At 40.2% G+C, this 14,428-nt stretch overlaps 1 protein-coding gene across 2 annotated transcripts; it reads left to right on the forward strand.

Annotated features, from left to right (window-relative positions):
- The first annotated feature begins 9,190 nt into the window (after positions 1-9,190).
- LOC112273658 (uncharacterized) lies at positions 9,191-12,453 on the forward strand. Of its 2 annotated transcripts, none has more exons than XM_024502679.3 (4): positions 9,191-9,327; positions 10,592-11,012; positions 11,171-11,234; positions 11,437-12,453. In XM_024502679.3, exons 2-4 carry the CDS (start codon positions 10,873-10,875, stop codon positions 11,677-11,679), a joined length of 447 nt encoding a protein of 148 aa, XP_024358447.1. In that variant the 5' UTR covers positions 9,191-9,327; positions 10,592-10,872; the 3' UTR covers positions 11,680-12,453. The 2 variants fall into 2 exon arrangements, with proteins under 2 accessions (XP_024358447.1, XP_090101373.1); XM_090245247.1 differs by lacking the exon at positions 9,191-9,327 and adding an exon at positions 9,511-10,124.
- The last annotated feature ends 1,975 nt before the right edge of the window (positions 12,454-14,428 follow it).

Genomic DNA, 14,428 nt, shown 5'->3' on the forward strand with positions numbered 1-14,428 from the left:
AAAACCTCGAAAAAAGAAATCCTTATTCATTGGAGCAAGAGCGTTTATAAGATCATCTAAGGAAGGCACTCCATTTGTCATTTATGTGGCTCCAACTACCGAGGAGAAGATCTCAACAGCAAGTATACCGGAGCAATATAAGGATTTTGAAGACGTGTTTCAAAAGAAGAACGCCGACATACTACCGGAACATCGACCATATGATTGTGCCATAGACTTGCAAGAAGGAGCACAACCATCTTTTGGCCCAATCTACAATCTATCGCAAACAAAGTTGGCAGAGTTGCGAAAGTATATCGATGAGAATCTAGCCAAGAATTTTATTCGTCATTCAAAATCATCAACTGGAGCACCCATCTTATTTGTGAAGAAGAAAGATGGATCATTACGGATGTGTGTGGACTATCGAAGCCTCAACAAGGTAACAAAGAAAAATCGTTATCCATTATCCTTGATTTCTAGTCTCTTAGAACAACTTCGACGTGCGAAGATCTTTACAAAAATTGATCTAAGGGGAGCTTATAATCTCGTACGAATCAAGGAAGGAGATGAGTGGAAGACAGCATTCCGTACAAGGTATGGTCACTTCGAGTATAATGTCATGCCTTTTGGTCTTACCAATGCTCCAGCGGTTTTCCAACATATGATGAATGACATCTTTCGAGAACACCTTGACGATTTTGTTGTCATCTACTTGGATGATATTCTAATATTCTCTAAAAATGAGGAAGAGCATGATAAGCATGTTCGTTTGGTCTTGGAGAAACTACGCAAGCGAGGACTATATGCCAAATTAGAAAAGTATTTATTTCACCAGACGGAGATGGAATTTTTGGGGTTCATTGCGACTACAGAAGGTTTGAAGATGGACCCCAAGAAAGTAGAAGTAATCATGTCTTGGGAGGTTCCGAGGATGGTTAGAGACGTACAATGCTTTCTTGGTTTTGCTAACTTCTATCGGATCTTCATCAAGAATAATTCTCAAGTTATTGCTCCTCTCACTCGATTAACATGCAAGGATAAGTTGGAATGGGGACCTTTGGCAGAGAAGGCGTTTGAAGACTTGAAGACAGCATTTACTACAGCTCCAATTTTGGTACATCCAGACTTTACAAAGGCCTTCTATTTAAAAACTGATGCTTCAGATTTTGCTTTGGGAGCTGTGCTTTCACAAATGAGTGAAGACAAGAAGCTCCATCCAGTTGCATTCTAATCTCGGAAGTTCTCTACTGCTGAAATCAATTATAAGATCCACGATAAGGAACTTCTTACTATAGTGGATTCTTTCGAAGAATGGCATCACTTTCTTGAAGGAGCTGCACATCCAGTAACCGTATATACGGATCACAAGAATTTGGAGTATTTCATGTCGGCTCGAGTTTTAAATCGGCATCAAGCTCGATGGAATATGTTGCTATCTAGATTCGATTTTGTTATCACTTATCGACCTAGAAGGCAGCAAGGACTATCCGATGCTTTATCAAGGAGATCGTATCTTACATCAAAGGCTGGAGAAGCAGCGTTTGATCAACAATGTACAACGTTATTGAAGCCAGAGAGATTTCAACTTTGTGCTACTATTATATCATTTGATGCTGACTTCCTAAACCAGGTACGTGCTATGACCATTAAAGATTCAGTAGCCATTGATATCAAGCAACGTACCAATGACGACAAGTTCAAGGTGGAGGGAGATCTTTTATACTTTGAAGAGCGATTGTACATTCCAAAAGGACTAGCACGACTCCGAGTTCTTCAATCTCGCCATGATTTTCCAGCTGCGAGACATTTTGGATTCAACAAGACCTTGGAGCTTATTTCCCGAGATTTTTAGTGGCTCCAAATGTGGAAGGATGTGAAAGATTTTGTCCTCTCCTGTGACATCTGTTCAAGATCCAAGAATCCTCGGCATCGCCCTGATGGACTTCTACAGCCATTGCCAATTCCACGTCGACCATGGTCTTCAATTTCTATGGACTTCATCATGGACTTGCATTCATCAAACTCATTTGATAGCATCTTTGTCGTTGTAGATCTGCTTACGAAGATGGCACACTTTGTTCCTTGTAAGAAGACATCGTCTAGTGAAGTCACAGCAAGACTCTTTCTCGATAATGTGTATCGATATCATGGACTACCAGATGATATCATATCAGATCGAGGTACCCAGTTCGTGTCAAAGTTTTGGAGATCTCTCTTTGGGATATTGAAGGTGGATATCAAGCTTTCTTCAGCTTTTCATCCTCAAACTGATGGCCAAACGGAATGGGTGAACCAAGTCTTGGAGCCGTACTTACGATGCAGCATCAACTATCAGCAAGACGATTGGACTGCATATCTACCGCTAGCCGAGTTTGTATATAACAACACCCTCCATGCGTCGACTCAACAAACACCATTCTTTTCCAACTATGGGTATCATCCAAAGCTTGATTTATTGAGTCCGTCAACAAATAACAATCCAGCAGCTGAAGGATTTGCGAAGCAATTATCAGAGCTTCAAACTATGTTGAAGCTTCAATTACAATCCGCTCAAGAATCCTATTAGACGTCTGCAGATAGATTTCGGAATCCAGCACCTACTTTCAAAGTTGGAGACAAAGCCTGGCTTCTTTGACGAAATATCAAGACCAAGCGACCATGTGATAAGTTGGACTATCGAAGATTGGGACCATTTATCATCCAGAAGTAAATTAATCCAGTGGCATACCAGCTAGAGTTACCGGCTTCTATGAAGGTACATCCAATCTTTTATGTTTCTCTATTGGAACCTTATCGAGAGTCATCTTTTCCTGAAAGAGTGCAATGTCCGCCACCTAGTATTGAAATCGAGAACCACGAAGAATACGAGGTTGAAAAGGTATTGGATTCACGGTGAAGGTGGAGAAAGTTAGAATATCTTGTTCATTGGTGCGGCTATGACATTAATGAGCGAACGTGGGAGCCAGCTGAAAAACTTGCGAATGTGCCACAAAAGGTACAGGAGTTTCATCAACGACATCCTGATAAACCTAAATCAATTCGACGATAGCTTCTTTCTGAAGCTTGTTCTCCCAACAATATAAGAAAAGGGGAGAGTACCAACAAAATTCGTAGTTGATGTAGTTATTTTCTCTAAGATAGATCGTAGTTTGGTCTTTTGATATGGATAGCCAAGAGATAGATACTATGCCAGTCAGAGTATCGCAACCGAGTAGCTCACGAAGGCGACCCCGAGATGAAGAACTACATGTACCACGACGACGACGGAGGATACCGAGTAACCGATCACTGGTAATCGTATTTGAGATCGAGTCTGCTTACGATGGTCAGCCAGAAGGCTTGTTTGCAGGACAATTTCACAATGAGGACATGGAAGTTCATGCTTGGTCAGAAGTCGAAGACGTGGGCCACTACCATTGGCTTCAAGGGTCGATGAACCATTTGCCTCGGGAACAACAGTTGGAGTTCATAGCAGAAGTAATGCGACAGATCTTCATTTTCTTGCGTTGGTACTGATCAACAACATTGCTTCTCAGAGACCTCGAAGCTAAAAGAGGGGGTGATGTTAGGGACATATTCCTTAGAACTTTCTAGAGAGAAGTTTCTAGAACCTTCTAGAAAACAAGCCTCTGGAATCTTCTAGAAGAGAAGCCCTCTGGAACCTTCTAGAAGAGAAGTTTCTAGAAAGGAAGCCTCTAGAACTTTCTAGAAGCTTCCTAGTTAATAGAAGTAGCTCGAGAAGCTTCCTAAGTAGGAGTATATATAGGAATCGAGGCTGAAGAGTTCTTCAGTCTCGACAACACATCTATTGGAGTTCTAGCTCACCTTTCTGGTGTTGTTCTTGAACTCATCTGTTTAATCTAGTTCTGCCACTTCTTCTTGAACTTCTTGTTAGATTTCAAGTCTGTATTTTGTGTCCATGACATTTTATATCAAATGATATTAAATAGTAAAAAAAAATGTATATTAGTTAGTTCTAATATAATTTTAAAATATATTATCATACTTTCATAATAAAATTATATATATAATAATTTTTTATTACTAATATTAATACAAATATTTATTTAGTTGATTATTTAAATCTTAAAACAAAAATATTTTTAAAAGAAAAAAATTAATTTTTTATAGATAATAAATAATAGTTTACAAAGATAAGTTGGTATTCTAAGAACATTAGATATTAATATATATATATATATATATATAATCCAATAAGCAATTAAATTTTATTTGAATCAAATATAATGAAAATAAAAATAAATTTTTCTTTATTATTTAAACATATGCAAGGAACAAATGTTAAACGTTTAAATTCTATTTTTAAGTTTAATTAGAAGCTAAACTTATTATTGTTTTTTGTTATTGTTAATTGACCTTTTAAAGCTAATAAAAAGAAATTCATACTACATAATAAATCACATTCAATGTAAAATTTTCATTTTTTTTAACTATTTTTTTGCCAAATAAATTATGGTAATTTAAAAATATCTGTTGTAAATAATTATGAAAATAATAAAAAAATTAACATTTACCAAAAGATTTTTCAAGTTCCACCTTTAATTTAATTCGAAAATTTGAATTCAAATGAAAAGGTAAAAATCCTCAAATTGTCTAATCATGATTAAATGAGATCAGTTAAATTTTAAGTTACATTAGTTTAAATATTAGCACTAAAAAAATTAACCAGAATATTGAATATGTCCCCTTTGAAGCCATTTTCATATTTCTCCTGCATATCACCTTCAGAAAATGAAAACATGACTAACTATAAAACCCAAAAATACCAACTTCTTAGTGTGTACAATTGTGAACTCTTTCATCAGAACGGAATTATTACGAAAAAGTAAAACCGAGGATAATCAAGTTGCATAAAAGTAAAAGCAGGAATAGTAGACGAGTCCAATCCAAACCCTAATCCAGAGTCCGCAACCCCCAGCGCCAACCTCGTTTCAGCAGCTCTCGCCAACATTCTTGTGATGTCGCCACCCGACGTGGTCATCCTCAGGCTCCCCCCAACGTCATGTCCCTGCCGTCATCACGACGCAATCCTGTTGCGGTGCTTTTTCATCGCTGTGCTAATTCATCGCCCACCACTAATCACTCTCCCCGGACCGCTAAACGCGGCTCTCCACAAAAGGGGCAGAAAAACACCGCTTGTGATGCTCATCCAACTTTGCGGGGGGCGGAGTGGGGGGCCACTTTCCATCCCCAGCAAACGGAAGCATCTGACTCCGAAAAAGCAACTCCACAGCGACAACCCCGGTTCACGGAAAACCGCGTCACCAGCTCTGTCCTTTGCAGAACCCAGATCGCAACGTTTTTGTCTTCATGTGGCGTCTCGTTGTCTTTTCTTCCATCCCTAATATGTTCATTATCCGGGCGGAGACGCTTGTTCCATGGCTCTGGCAAGATATGAGCTCGCCCAGGGTAGCGGATCGAGGAGCAGGATTCTATTGCATCAGGGGAAGTGCAGGGTAGGGGTTCTGAAAAAGGGAGTGGGGTTTTGATGCACAGGGGTTAATATTAGTTGGCGTCTAGAAAGAAGCGATGTGGGGCACGAATTGGATCCAGCACGAGCTCCCTTCGTCGCTGATCCTGAATTAGGGTTCGACAACATCGTTCCAATCAAAGTGAATTAATGCGTGCTGAATGAAAATTCATCGAGACGTGACCGACGCAAGTGTATGGATCCGTCTAAATTTGGATATACCGCGTTTCATTCGTTCATTTAAATCCCCTTCTTCATCTCCCTGGCAAAAAATGAAAATGTTACTATTAATTGGAGCTTAAATTTTCTGATAATCAAAATCCTTGTTGATAGAATTCGACATCAGAGCAAGTGACAGTTTCCATTCATGTGGTACTTTAACTTATATATATATATATATATATGTGTGTGTGTGTGTGTGTGTATTGGATTACAAAACTCGCAACAGGGAATAAAATGTTTGGAGGTAAAAATATATCCTATAAGACGGGACAATTTTTTTCTTAACTCTGGATGTAATAACGAATTTGTGTCAACAACAGACGCAACTGAATGAACTTCATGGTGTGCTTTTACTTTTTTGTGTTTTGACACAACACTAGAAAATTCTCCGCCCTCATCCACTGCAACATGGCTGCCAATTATGGGACATAGATCCAAACGAAAAGGTTGCTTTTTCAAGGACAAAAAGCTAAAGATCGATACGTAGAAAAATAGGAATACATGTGGGACCTATGATGTGGGTACTGCCACGTCGGGCGGTCACATGGGGTCCTTCCCAGGGTTAGGGCCAAAAGCTGTTCTGCCAACTGGATTTCAAATGTGAAGAGTGAAACAGTATGGGAACAGACGTGGGAACCAGGTTATAGTCCTCTGGGAACAAGGCCCTCGGTCACTTAATTGTCACTTCTCACCCTTTAAGTTGAAGGCAAACAAAGTCTTCCATTCCACAGAACCAATGCTTTTGTAACTGGGGGACGGAAATCTTTGATTTTACTTTTCCTTTCCTTCCTGGGTTCTCAATATTTTATATTCGCAATGAAGAACGACATATATCTTTCGTAATCCAAGTAAAACTAACCAAGATTTAGTAAAAAATTAAACAGTATCAAATGTATGACCGGTGTCTTTATTTAATTGACATGTTACATATCAAGAATTCGTCAATTTTGTTGGATTTGTAACACTTTTGAAGAATAAGATTTAAACACTTAAGTTCACATTCAATTATTGTTTATTAAAACTCTTTATATTTTTCTAATTATTTTATTTCGTAAACGTATGCATGAATTTCATGCACTTTGTATACATTATACATGTATTTTATTGTATTTTTCATTAAATTACATATGTATTATTGTAAATATATATATATATAGATGTGTGTGTGTGTGTGTGTGTTTGATGTAACGCCACAGTAGAACCCTACTGAAATTTGTTCACTCTTTTCATATAAAACTGTGGAGTTGGCATATACCATCCATGTCTCAAATATAATTTAGTGCAAATTAACTTTAAAAATATCTTAAAACTCGTGAAGCTTTAACTTAGTCTTTGTCAGTCTCTCAAGAAATCTCAGTGCTGACTTTGCAGATTTTCACTACTTATTAAAATTTTCCAAGTATTTGATGCTTTCCCCAAATACAACAACATCGAACCATGGCAGGGCAATGTCAGCGCCTTTAGCTTTTTGAGGATAAATGTTGAAACAACATTTAACCATTCAATGTAAATGTCTACTGGGTGCCTTAATGTTCAAATTACAAAAGGACTTTTGGACTTTCCAACCTCATTTTAGACTACCAATGGATGTGCCTCACTTATTCGTAGCTGGACATATATAGTGGATGATTCGTTCCATGTACCCTATAGATGGATGTCAACTTGAAAAAACTAAAATCTTAAAATCTTAAAAACTACTTGTGCACAAAAGCTCATGGAAAAGTCCCCAATATAAAGGACCAATTTGCTAGATGTGAAATTGATGAACATTATGGAAGAGTTTTGACATTCAATTTCCAATTCAATTGATGGGTACAATGCTTTTCGTTGACATAGACACTTTCGGTTTTCACTCATTCAATTTCATTCAAAACATAAAATTATTGATATTAAAGTTCGTAAATATATATATATATATATATATATATATAATAAATAAATAAAACTGGGGGTCTTGAGATGCCTCGGAAAAGTGCAGTGGACAGCTAGGCTTTCCAAGCACATGTTCATCGCCGCTCTTCCACGCCTTTCATGGATTTTTCTATTCTGGCACCAAAGCGTTATTCCTCTGGATTTATGGCTATAATGCAGAGTTGTTGGACAGTCTAGTAGGGCAGGACGCTTTCGCACGTATGTGATGAATCTGGATGATGGTCATCAACATGTTCTCCGTTCATTTATGATGTGACGAATGTTACAAGCGAAATAACGAATGTATTCGGGTACTTTCATCGACGAAGCAAAAAGGATTTGGTCTTTATTCTGAGCTGGGAAATCAATGCTTCATTTTCACCTTTGGATTTATTACCAGAAAACTTCACTATTTACTTCGATTTTAAAGCTGGGTCATTGTTGTGTTTCGGTGCCAAGTTTGAAGGTCTTAATTGGTAACTTTCTTAATATTTTCACCGCAAGAAATCAAGATGTACAAAAGGCATGAAATTTTACAAGATTCAAATTTCTAAATTCACAATATACAAACAACTGCAATACATTCTCCTCGATTAAACAAAACATAAAAACATAAAAGTATCGAACTTTTTTAAATTTTATTGAATAAAACGTACATATATATATATATATTAATGGAACCCTAATTTGTTCTCAATAGCAATGAATATATCAAATTACAACACATGCATATAATCAATTTTCTGTAATTTATTTCTTATTAAATTGCATATATCTAACAACATGTCACATGTCACGTGTCTTGCATTTACAATGAACTCACAAATTAGTAAAGCCTAATTTGTTTGCAAAATAATTCAATTCACATAATTGAAACTTACATTTACGCCACTTTATTTTCTCACCATTGTTTTGTTTTGTTTTGTTTTTTTTGAACTGTGTAAGAATCATAATAAATAAATAAATATGTATATATATATGTATATAAAAAGATAGGCAATTGTAAAAATCAATAATCACATTTTTAGAGTGTGAAATGTAATAAAAAATACTCCATTCAACTATTGGAAGGAAAACAATATACTATGCATCATTAACAAACTATCAGCATCACGCACATCGATATATTAACAAAATAATAATATTAATAAAAATAACAAAGCTTCGAATGAATCACTAGTTATTAATACTTTTTTCACGAGATACAACATACAAATTTAAATAAAAAATGCCACTTAGGGCTCAATGAGACACAACCTACTCCACCCAACTGAGATTCCACAACCGCCGGGAACGCTGCACGGGAACTCCAGGGGAACGCGATTGGAAATCCTTCAGGCGCTTACCTCCAAAATGCCGTCGCCTTGGCGGCCGGTGATAACGGATTCTTTTTCCCCCTAAACCCACTGCACTGCCCTTCACTGCTGCCCCCATCCGTAGCCCACTCTAGCCACCTCATGGGCGAAGCCCGCGGCGGACCATTCCCACCAAGGCACCTGCCCAATAGATCCGGGCAACCACACGGGCTGCCCGGAGAAGTTCGGAGAAGGAGCATAAAAAGCACCAAGCGGTCACGAAGATGTTTTCTTCCGTTCCACACACATTGTCAGGGCCTCTGCATACCACGCCTCGAGCCACTTCGATTTTTCCCTCCCTTCGCCGGCCGATTTCTTGCTTATCTTCCTCCTTGGCCTAATTCCTCCTGCCGGCCATCTTGTGCGGTAAGTGCGCACCTCTTCCCCGATATTTCTTCTGCGTTGTCCCGCTGTAGCAATGTTGGTCTCGCGAGTGAGAGGCGTCGCAAGATGTTTGCAAAGCACGATTCTTAACATGCAGTTTTTAAAGGTTATCACACTTCGAAGTTATGGATCAATATAATATGCGTTCATCCCTTGTGCTGGTTTACACCGTATTTGACATGTAGTGTGTGTGGGGTCGATTGAAAGTTTGTTGTCGTCGACCACTGTTGAGCGTATTTTGAAGTATGGGTCGCGGTGAGTTTGAAACTCATTCAGAGGATGTCTTTTCCTGAGTATCAGCAGCGGTATGGCGCAGTTTTTTTCTGCGTCTTTATATGTTCCCCAGTCTCTATGAAACGCGGAGTGAGGTGTATTGTTTAGTCAGAAGCAGAGGCTAATTGTCATCTGGACTTGAGGGGCGCATGGATTTCGTGAGGCTCGTCTCATGTGTGCGTCCCCATTCGGAATTTCTCAAGAAGTTAGGCTGGTGAGTATTGCCCACGCTGGGTCTTGCCGATGAAGCGGTGAAGGCAGGTGCGCGTGGGTGACCGAGCTTGAATCGCTTTTTGTCATAGGTCCCGCAGGCCTTGTATGGTACGTGAAGCATAGGATCTGCAAGGTTATGAAGGGTGCCTGTTTCAGTGAAGACCACATTGTCTTCTTCTCTGCCCCCATCCCCTTCCCAGAGGATACTATAGTACGTACCCAAGAGTGGGAAAGATTCTCGCAGTGCAACTCGCCTTTGCTTCACTCTTCATCCAGTTGATCAACTATGTTCCGTACGTAGAATCGGAACCTGTGCTCGCAGTTATGACTTTTACATTGCCCTTCTCTGATGTGTGGTTATCAAGCGATATCCGGCAGTTCGATCAAAAGTTAGGTCTAGCCCGGACATTTAGAGAATGTGTGTTGACGGATGTCAAGCTTTCATTTCAGAAGAAAGATCTCGGTTCCATCTTATGAACGATTGTATAATGGTTTATCGGCACCTCTATCACTAAACAACTTACATAGTTTATGTCATAGCCGCCAAGTGCATGCTATATGCTCAGAAGCGTAAGCAGAGCTAGTTGCAGATTTAAATTAGTCAGAAAGACCTGGACAGTTCCCTTCAATTATTTAATGACCATCGTCCTCACCAACAATACGTGCGCCTGCCTATACAACGCTGTGCCTGTTGATGCAGCCATGATCAAGAAAGGATTTCAGCAATAAATCTGATGTACGGTCTCTGGTCCTTTTGCAGGATCATCTTACCGCACACTTGTATATACATGAGGCTGCTGTACATGAAGAGTTTAATTTTGTACACATACACCCACGGTGTCTTTGGACTTGGAGCAATATAGGTTTTGGAAGTTGTTGAAACTGGGAATGCGGTAACGTGCTTGGGTAAGAGTGATAGACTGAAGACGGGGTTCGTTGGGGCTGGAAGCGCACGAATCAGCAAAACTGGAGATCGCAAGGAACCTAGGTGGTGTCCAGCACCTGGCTGGGGCCTGGAACTCGTTGGAGAGCCGTCCAGAGATGAACGAGAGGAGACGACCTTTGTCGGGATTTCGAGTGGAGGGAAACGATGAGGAGGTGATTTGTCCGAAACCGCGGCGACCAACGAACGTGTCGTGTCCTGTAAACGAGTTGATGAAGCCTCCAAGGCGGCGACGAGGGTACGTGTGGAGCATGTGTGGTTTGGTGTGGGTAACATGATAGGAGAGGTGGTATTGGGGTGTAGCGTGGTATGGGGATGGATAGAGTGTTGTATGGGGCGTGGTGCTGTGACGGAACATGAACCGAGTCGTGGTGTGCTTTGTTGTGGCGGTTGCAGTCAGGCGACGGTGCGAACAGAGGGAGATGCGGGATTTGAGTTATTGGATATACTTCTGAGCAAGGTGAGTGATCAGAGACCGGTGCGGTGTGGATTCGGGAATGCGGCGGCGTGCCATTGCGGTGGGGGGTTTGTTGTATTTTGTGTGTGTGTGTGTGGGGGGGGGGATGAGTGGTAGTAACGGGCGTGTTACGTGGTTTTGGGGTAGTTGGGGCAGCGGTGGTACAGGATGCGGGGTGGTAATGTGTGGGCGTACTGTGGTGCAGGGTGGGTGTGGGGACGTATCGAATTTTGGGTGTTCGCCGCCGTACTTCTGCGGGTCGCCTCCGAGTCGGTCGGGGAATCCGCTGATTCACGACGTGCAGTTCCTGCAGAGAGCTCAGTCGGTTCTGTCGCATCAGGTGTCGGGTCGCGGGCCGACGTCTTTCGGCGGGAATCCGATGGTGCGAGTGGAGGGGTTTGCGTCGGGCGGTGCGGACTCGCGGTCTCGAGTATCGGCACTTGCGTGACGGTAGGGTGGGGGTGGAAGTGGAGACGTTGTAGGTAGCGAGAGAGAAAGAGAGAGAGAGAGAGAGAGAGAGAGAGAGAGTGTGATATTGGAGAAGGCGATGCCAGTGGGAGGGCGAATAGATTTTTGGTAATGATTTTGTGACGCTCCAAACGCGGTCAGATGAAGTCGAAGGTGCACACAGCGGAAGCGGTGCTGGGTGTGCACGAGACGGCCCAGAGGAAGTTCGAGGAATCAGGTTTGACTGATTTGGAGGTTGGACACGCGCGCAGCGGTGTAGAGGCGTGGTCGAAGGATCCTGGGGGAGGTGGCTTTTTTTCGAGTTTGGAGAGTATTTTTCTTTTTATACTTTTTTTATAGAATATTTTTTCGCATAGTTATTTTGGAAGTATTTTCTTGGTGACTTTTTCTTGAAAATTGGAAAGATTTGATCCCTGTACACATGACGGAGCAGATGTAGTGAGACAGTTTAGCGAGCAGCGGCGAGGAAACCAGGAAATCGGTTGAAAGCGCCATGAATTGGTGCGTGGCACAGCCCAGCGTGTTGGGTTGAGTGCATGGGGAGAGAGAGAGAGAGAGAGAGAGAGAGAGAGAGGGGGAATTTCCGGATATAGTTGTTCAAAATTTTGACGGCGTTTAGTTCTGTACATACACGCGACCCTGTAATCTTACTGTAAGCGTTTCCCATTGGGTGTGTCCATGTAATTTACGAGCCCTTTGACGAGGTGCAGCCTGTACTACAACATTTGTGCAAATAAAGCGTCCATTACCTTGATGAAGGAGTTGAGGGGGAAGGGGGTGTGTGGGTGCGGGTTGCGGCAATGTGTGGGAATGTTGGTGGGATGTGCGCATGAGTTGATGTGGAGTGGGTTGTTGAAAGGTGGGTGTGGTGGTGAGAGGAGTGTATATGGCGAGAGGCGAGTGGAGGTTGGGTTGGGTGTGCGAGATGTAGACGTGGGTGGCGGTTGATGCGGCTGTGTTGGGAAGTAGGGGATGGCGGTGATGCGAGTAGTGTGTGGTCCGCATGCGCAGGGCTTGCTGGGCATCTTGGGAAAGGGCAGTAGTCGCGAAGTCTTCGTGTTGTGTGTTTGGTTCAGATAATTGTTAGGTGTCACTGAACTGTTGGGAAGTTGATGTGGTATGTGTCCATCACGATGGTCGATCGCACTGATTACCGATGGTGTGGAACTGAAACATTTTTGCATTTCCTTCGCATGAAGCACATTACATGCTACGAAATGTGGGTTTTCATGATTGGAACTAGAGTTAGCAAACTGATGCGTTAAATCATCTAGTTTTAGTGTGTTTTTAAACAAATTTTAGTGTGACGTTTAGCTTGACGTTTAGCTTGACGTGTAGTTTCAAGATTTGTACTCAATGTTTTGAATTTTGTAATCGTCCTATTAGAATCCAATATTGTGTGAAACGAAAGGAGTTCAGAAACTCGGACTTGTTTTGTGTATGATTCTTTTGGGACGGTATTTCACTTTTGAGGGAATGATAGTGCACATTCACTGGGCATATGTTATCACCAGTGTAGTTGTTTGTCACATTGGATTGTCATTTGCAACTTACATGACTTGTATGATTTGGTAATGGTTGTGTGACTAATTGAACTTGGTCAAATGTTTAATTTGTAGTTGTGTGTCAATAAATACACAAATACACACTGTGAGTTCACTCACTGCAGTTTAATATAGTATTTCATTATTTTTAAGGATTATAGTCTTATATTTGAATATTTGGCAACTTGGTAATGTAATCAACATCTTGAATATTGATTTTCTTTGTGATTTTGTAGTGGATCTTTTAAATATGACAACAAAATAAGTATTTTATATAATTATGTCTACCCAAACAATCTAAGTATAAATTTTAATATTTTTTTCTTTCTTTTTTCTTTTTAATTTATTTTGCATTCTTTTGTATATTTTTGTACAATTAGTAATTAGATTTGATTTCAATATTATAATATTTGGATTATAATCCAATTAAAGTAATACTATTATTTAAAAAGAAAGAAAGATTATATATAACAATGTGCAATAAGTCTTTGTACTCATGTTGATGAAAAACAAGTCTGCTTTGGTGAGGCTCACAACCACACACAATCTCATGTATTCACAAAATTTAGAAGACCACAATAGTACCATCTAAGCTTCACTACCATTGACACACACAAGCTCATGTATTCACAAAATTTATAAGACCACAATAGTACCATCTAAGCTTCACTACCATTGAGTGTGACCTCCATATGTACTAAAAATTGCATGCAATCTTCTAGGCATTTCATCTATCCATTTATCAATAGTGCCATGATCAATGAGGTTCTATTTGTCATGTGCCACTTCAAACAATTGTAAGGCATCATAAGGTCTCTCTCTCTATACAAGAAACACTTTTTAAGACATTGTTTGAGAATCATCCAACAACTTTCAATTGGGTTGAGGTCTAGAGAATTGGGTGGCCAAAGTAATTGTGTATAATTACATTTTCTCTAGATTCTCACGTTCTCAGGCCCTTGGTGCAATCTTACTCCATTTGCAACTAGATAGATATGACTTGTCTCATTGCTTAGATTGCAAATAAAAGAAATAATGTAAGGTTTGTATAAATCTTGGGCAAAATGCACATCATTGGAGCCAAGTCTATTGCGAGGAGTAGTACACTCTTTCTTTGTTTTCTTCATCACTAATGCTACTATAGAACATCTTTTTGTAATGCATGCAAAAATTCCAACATTCTTC

The sequence above is a fragment of the Physcomitrium patens genome, chromosome 20 (genome assembly GCF_059467195.1).
Source record: "Physcomitrium patens ecotype Gransden chromosome 20, ASM5946719v1, whole genome shotgun sequence".
In the NCBI taxonomy this organism is placed as follows: domain Eukaryota; kingdom Viridiplantae; phylum Streptophyta; class Bryopsida; order Funariales; family Funariaceae; genus Physcomitrium; species Physcomitrium patens.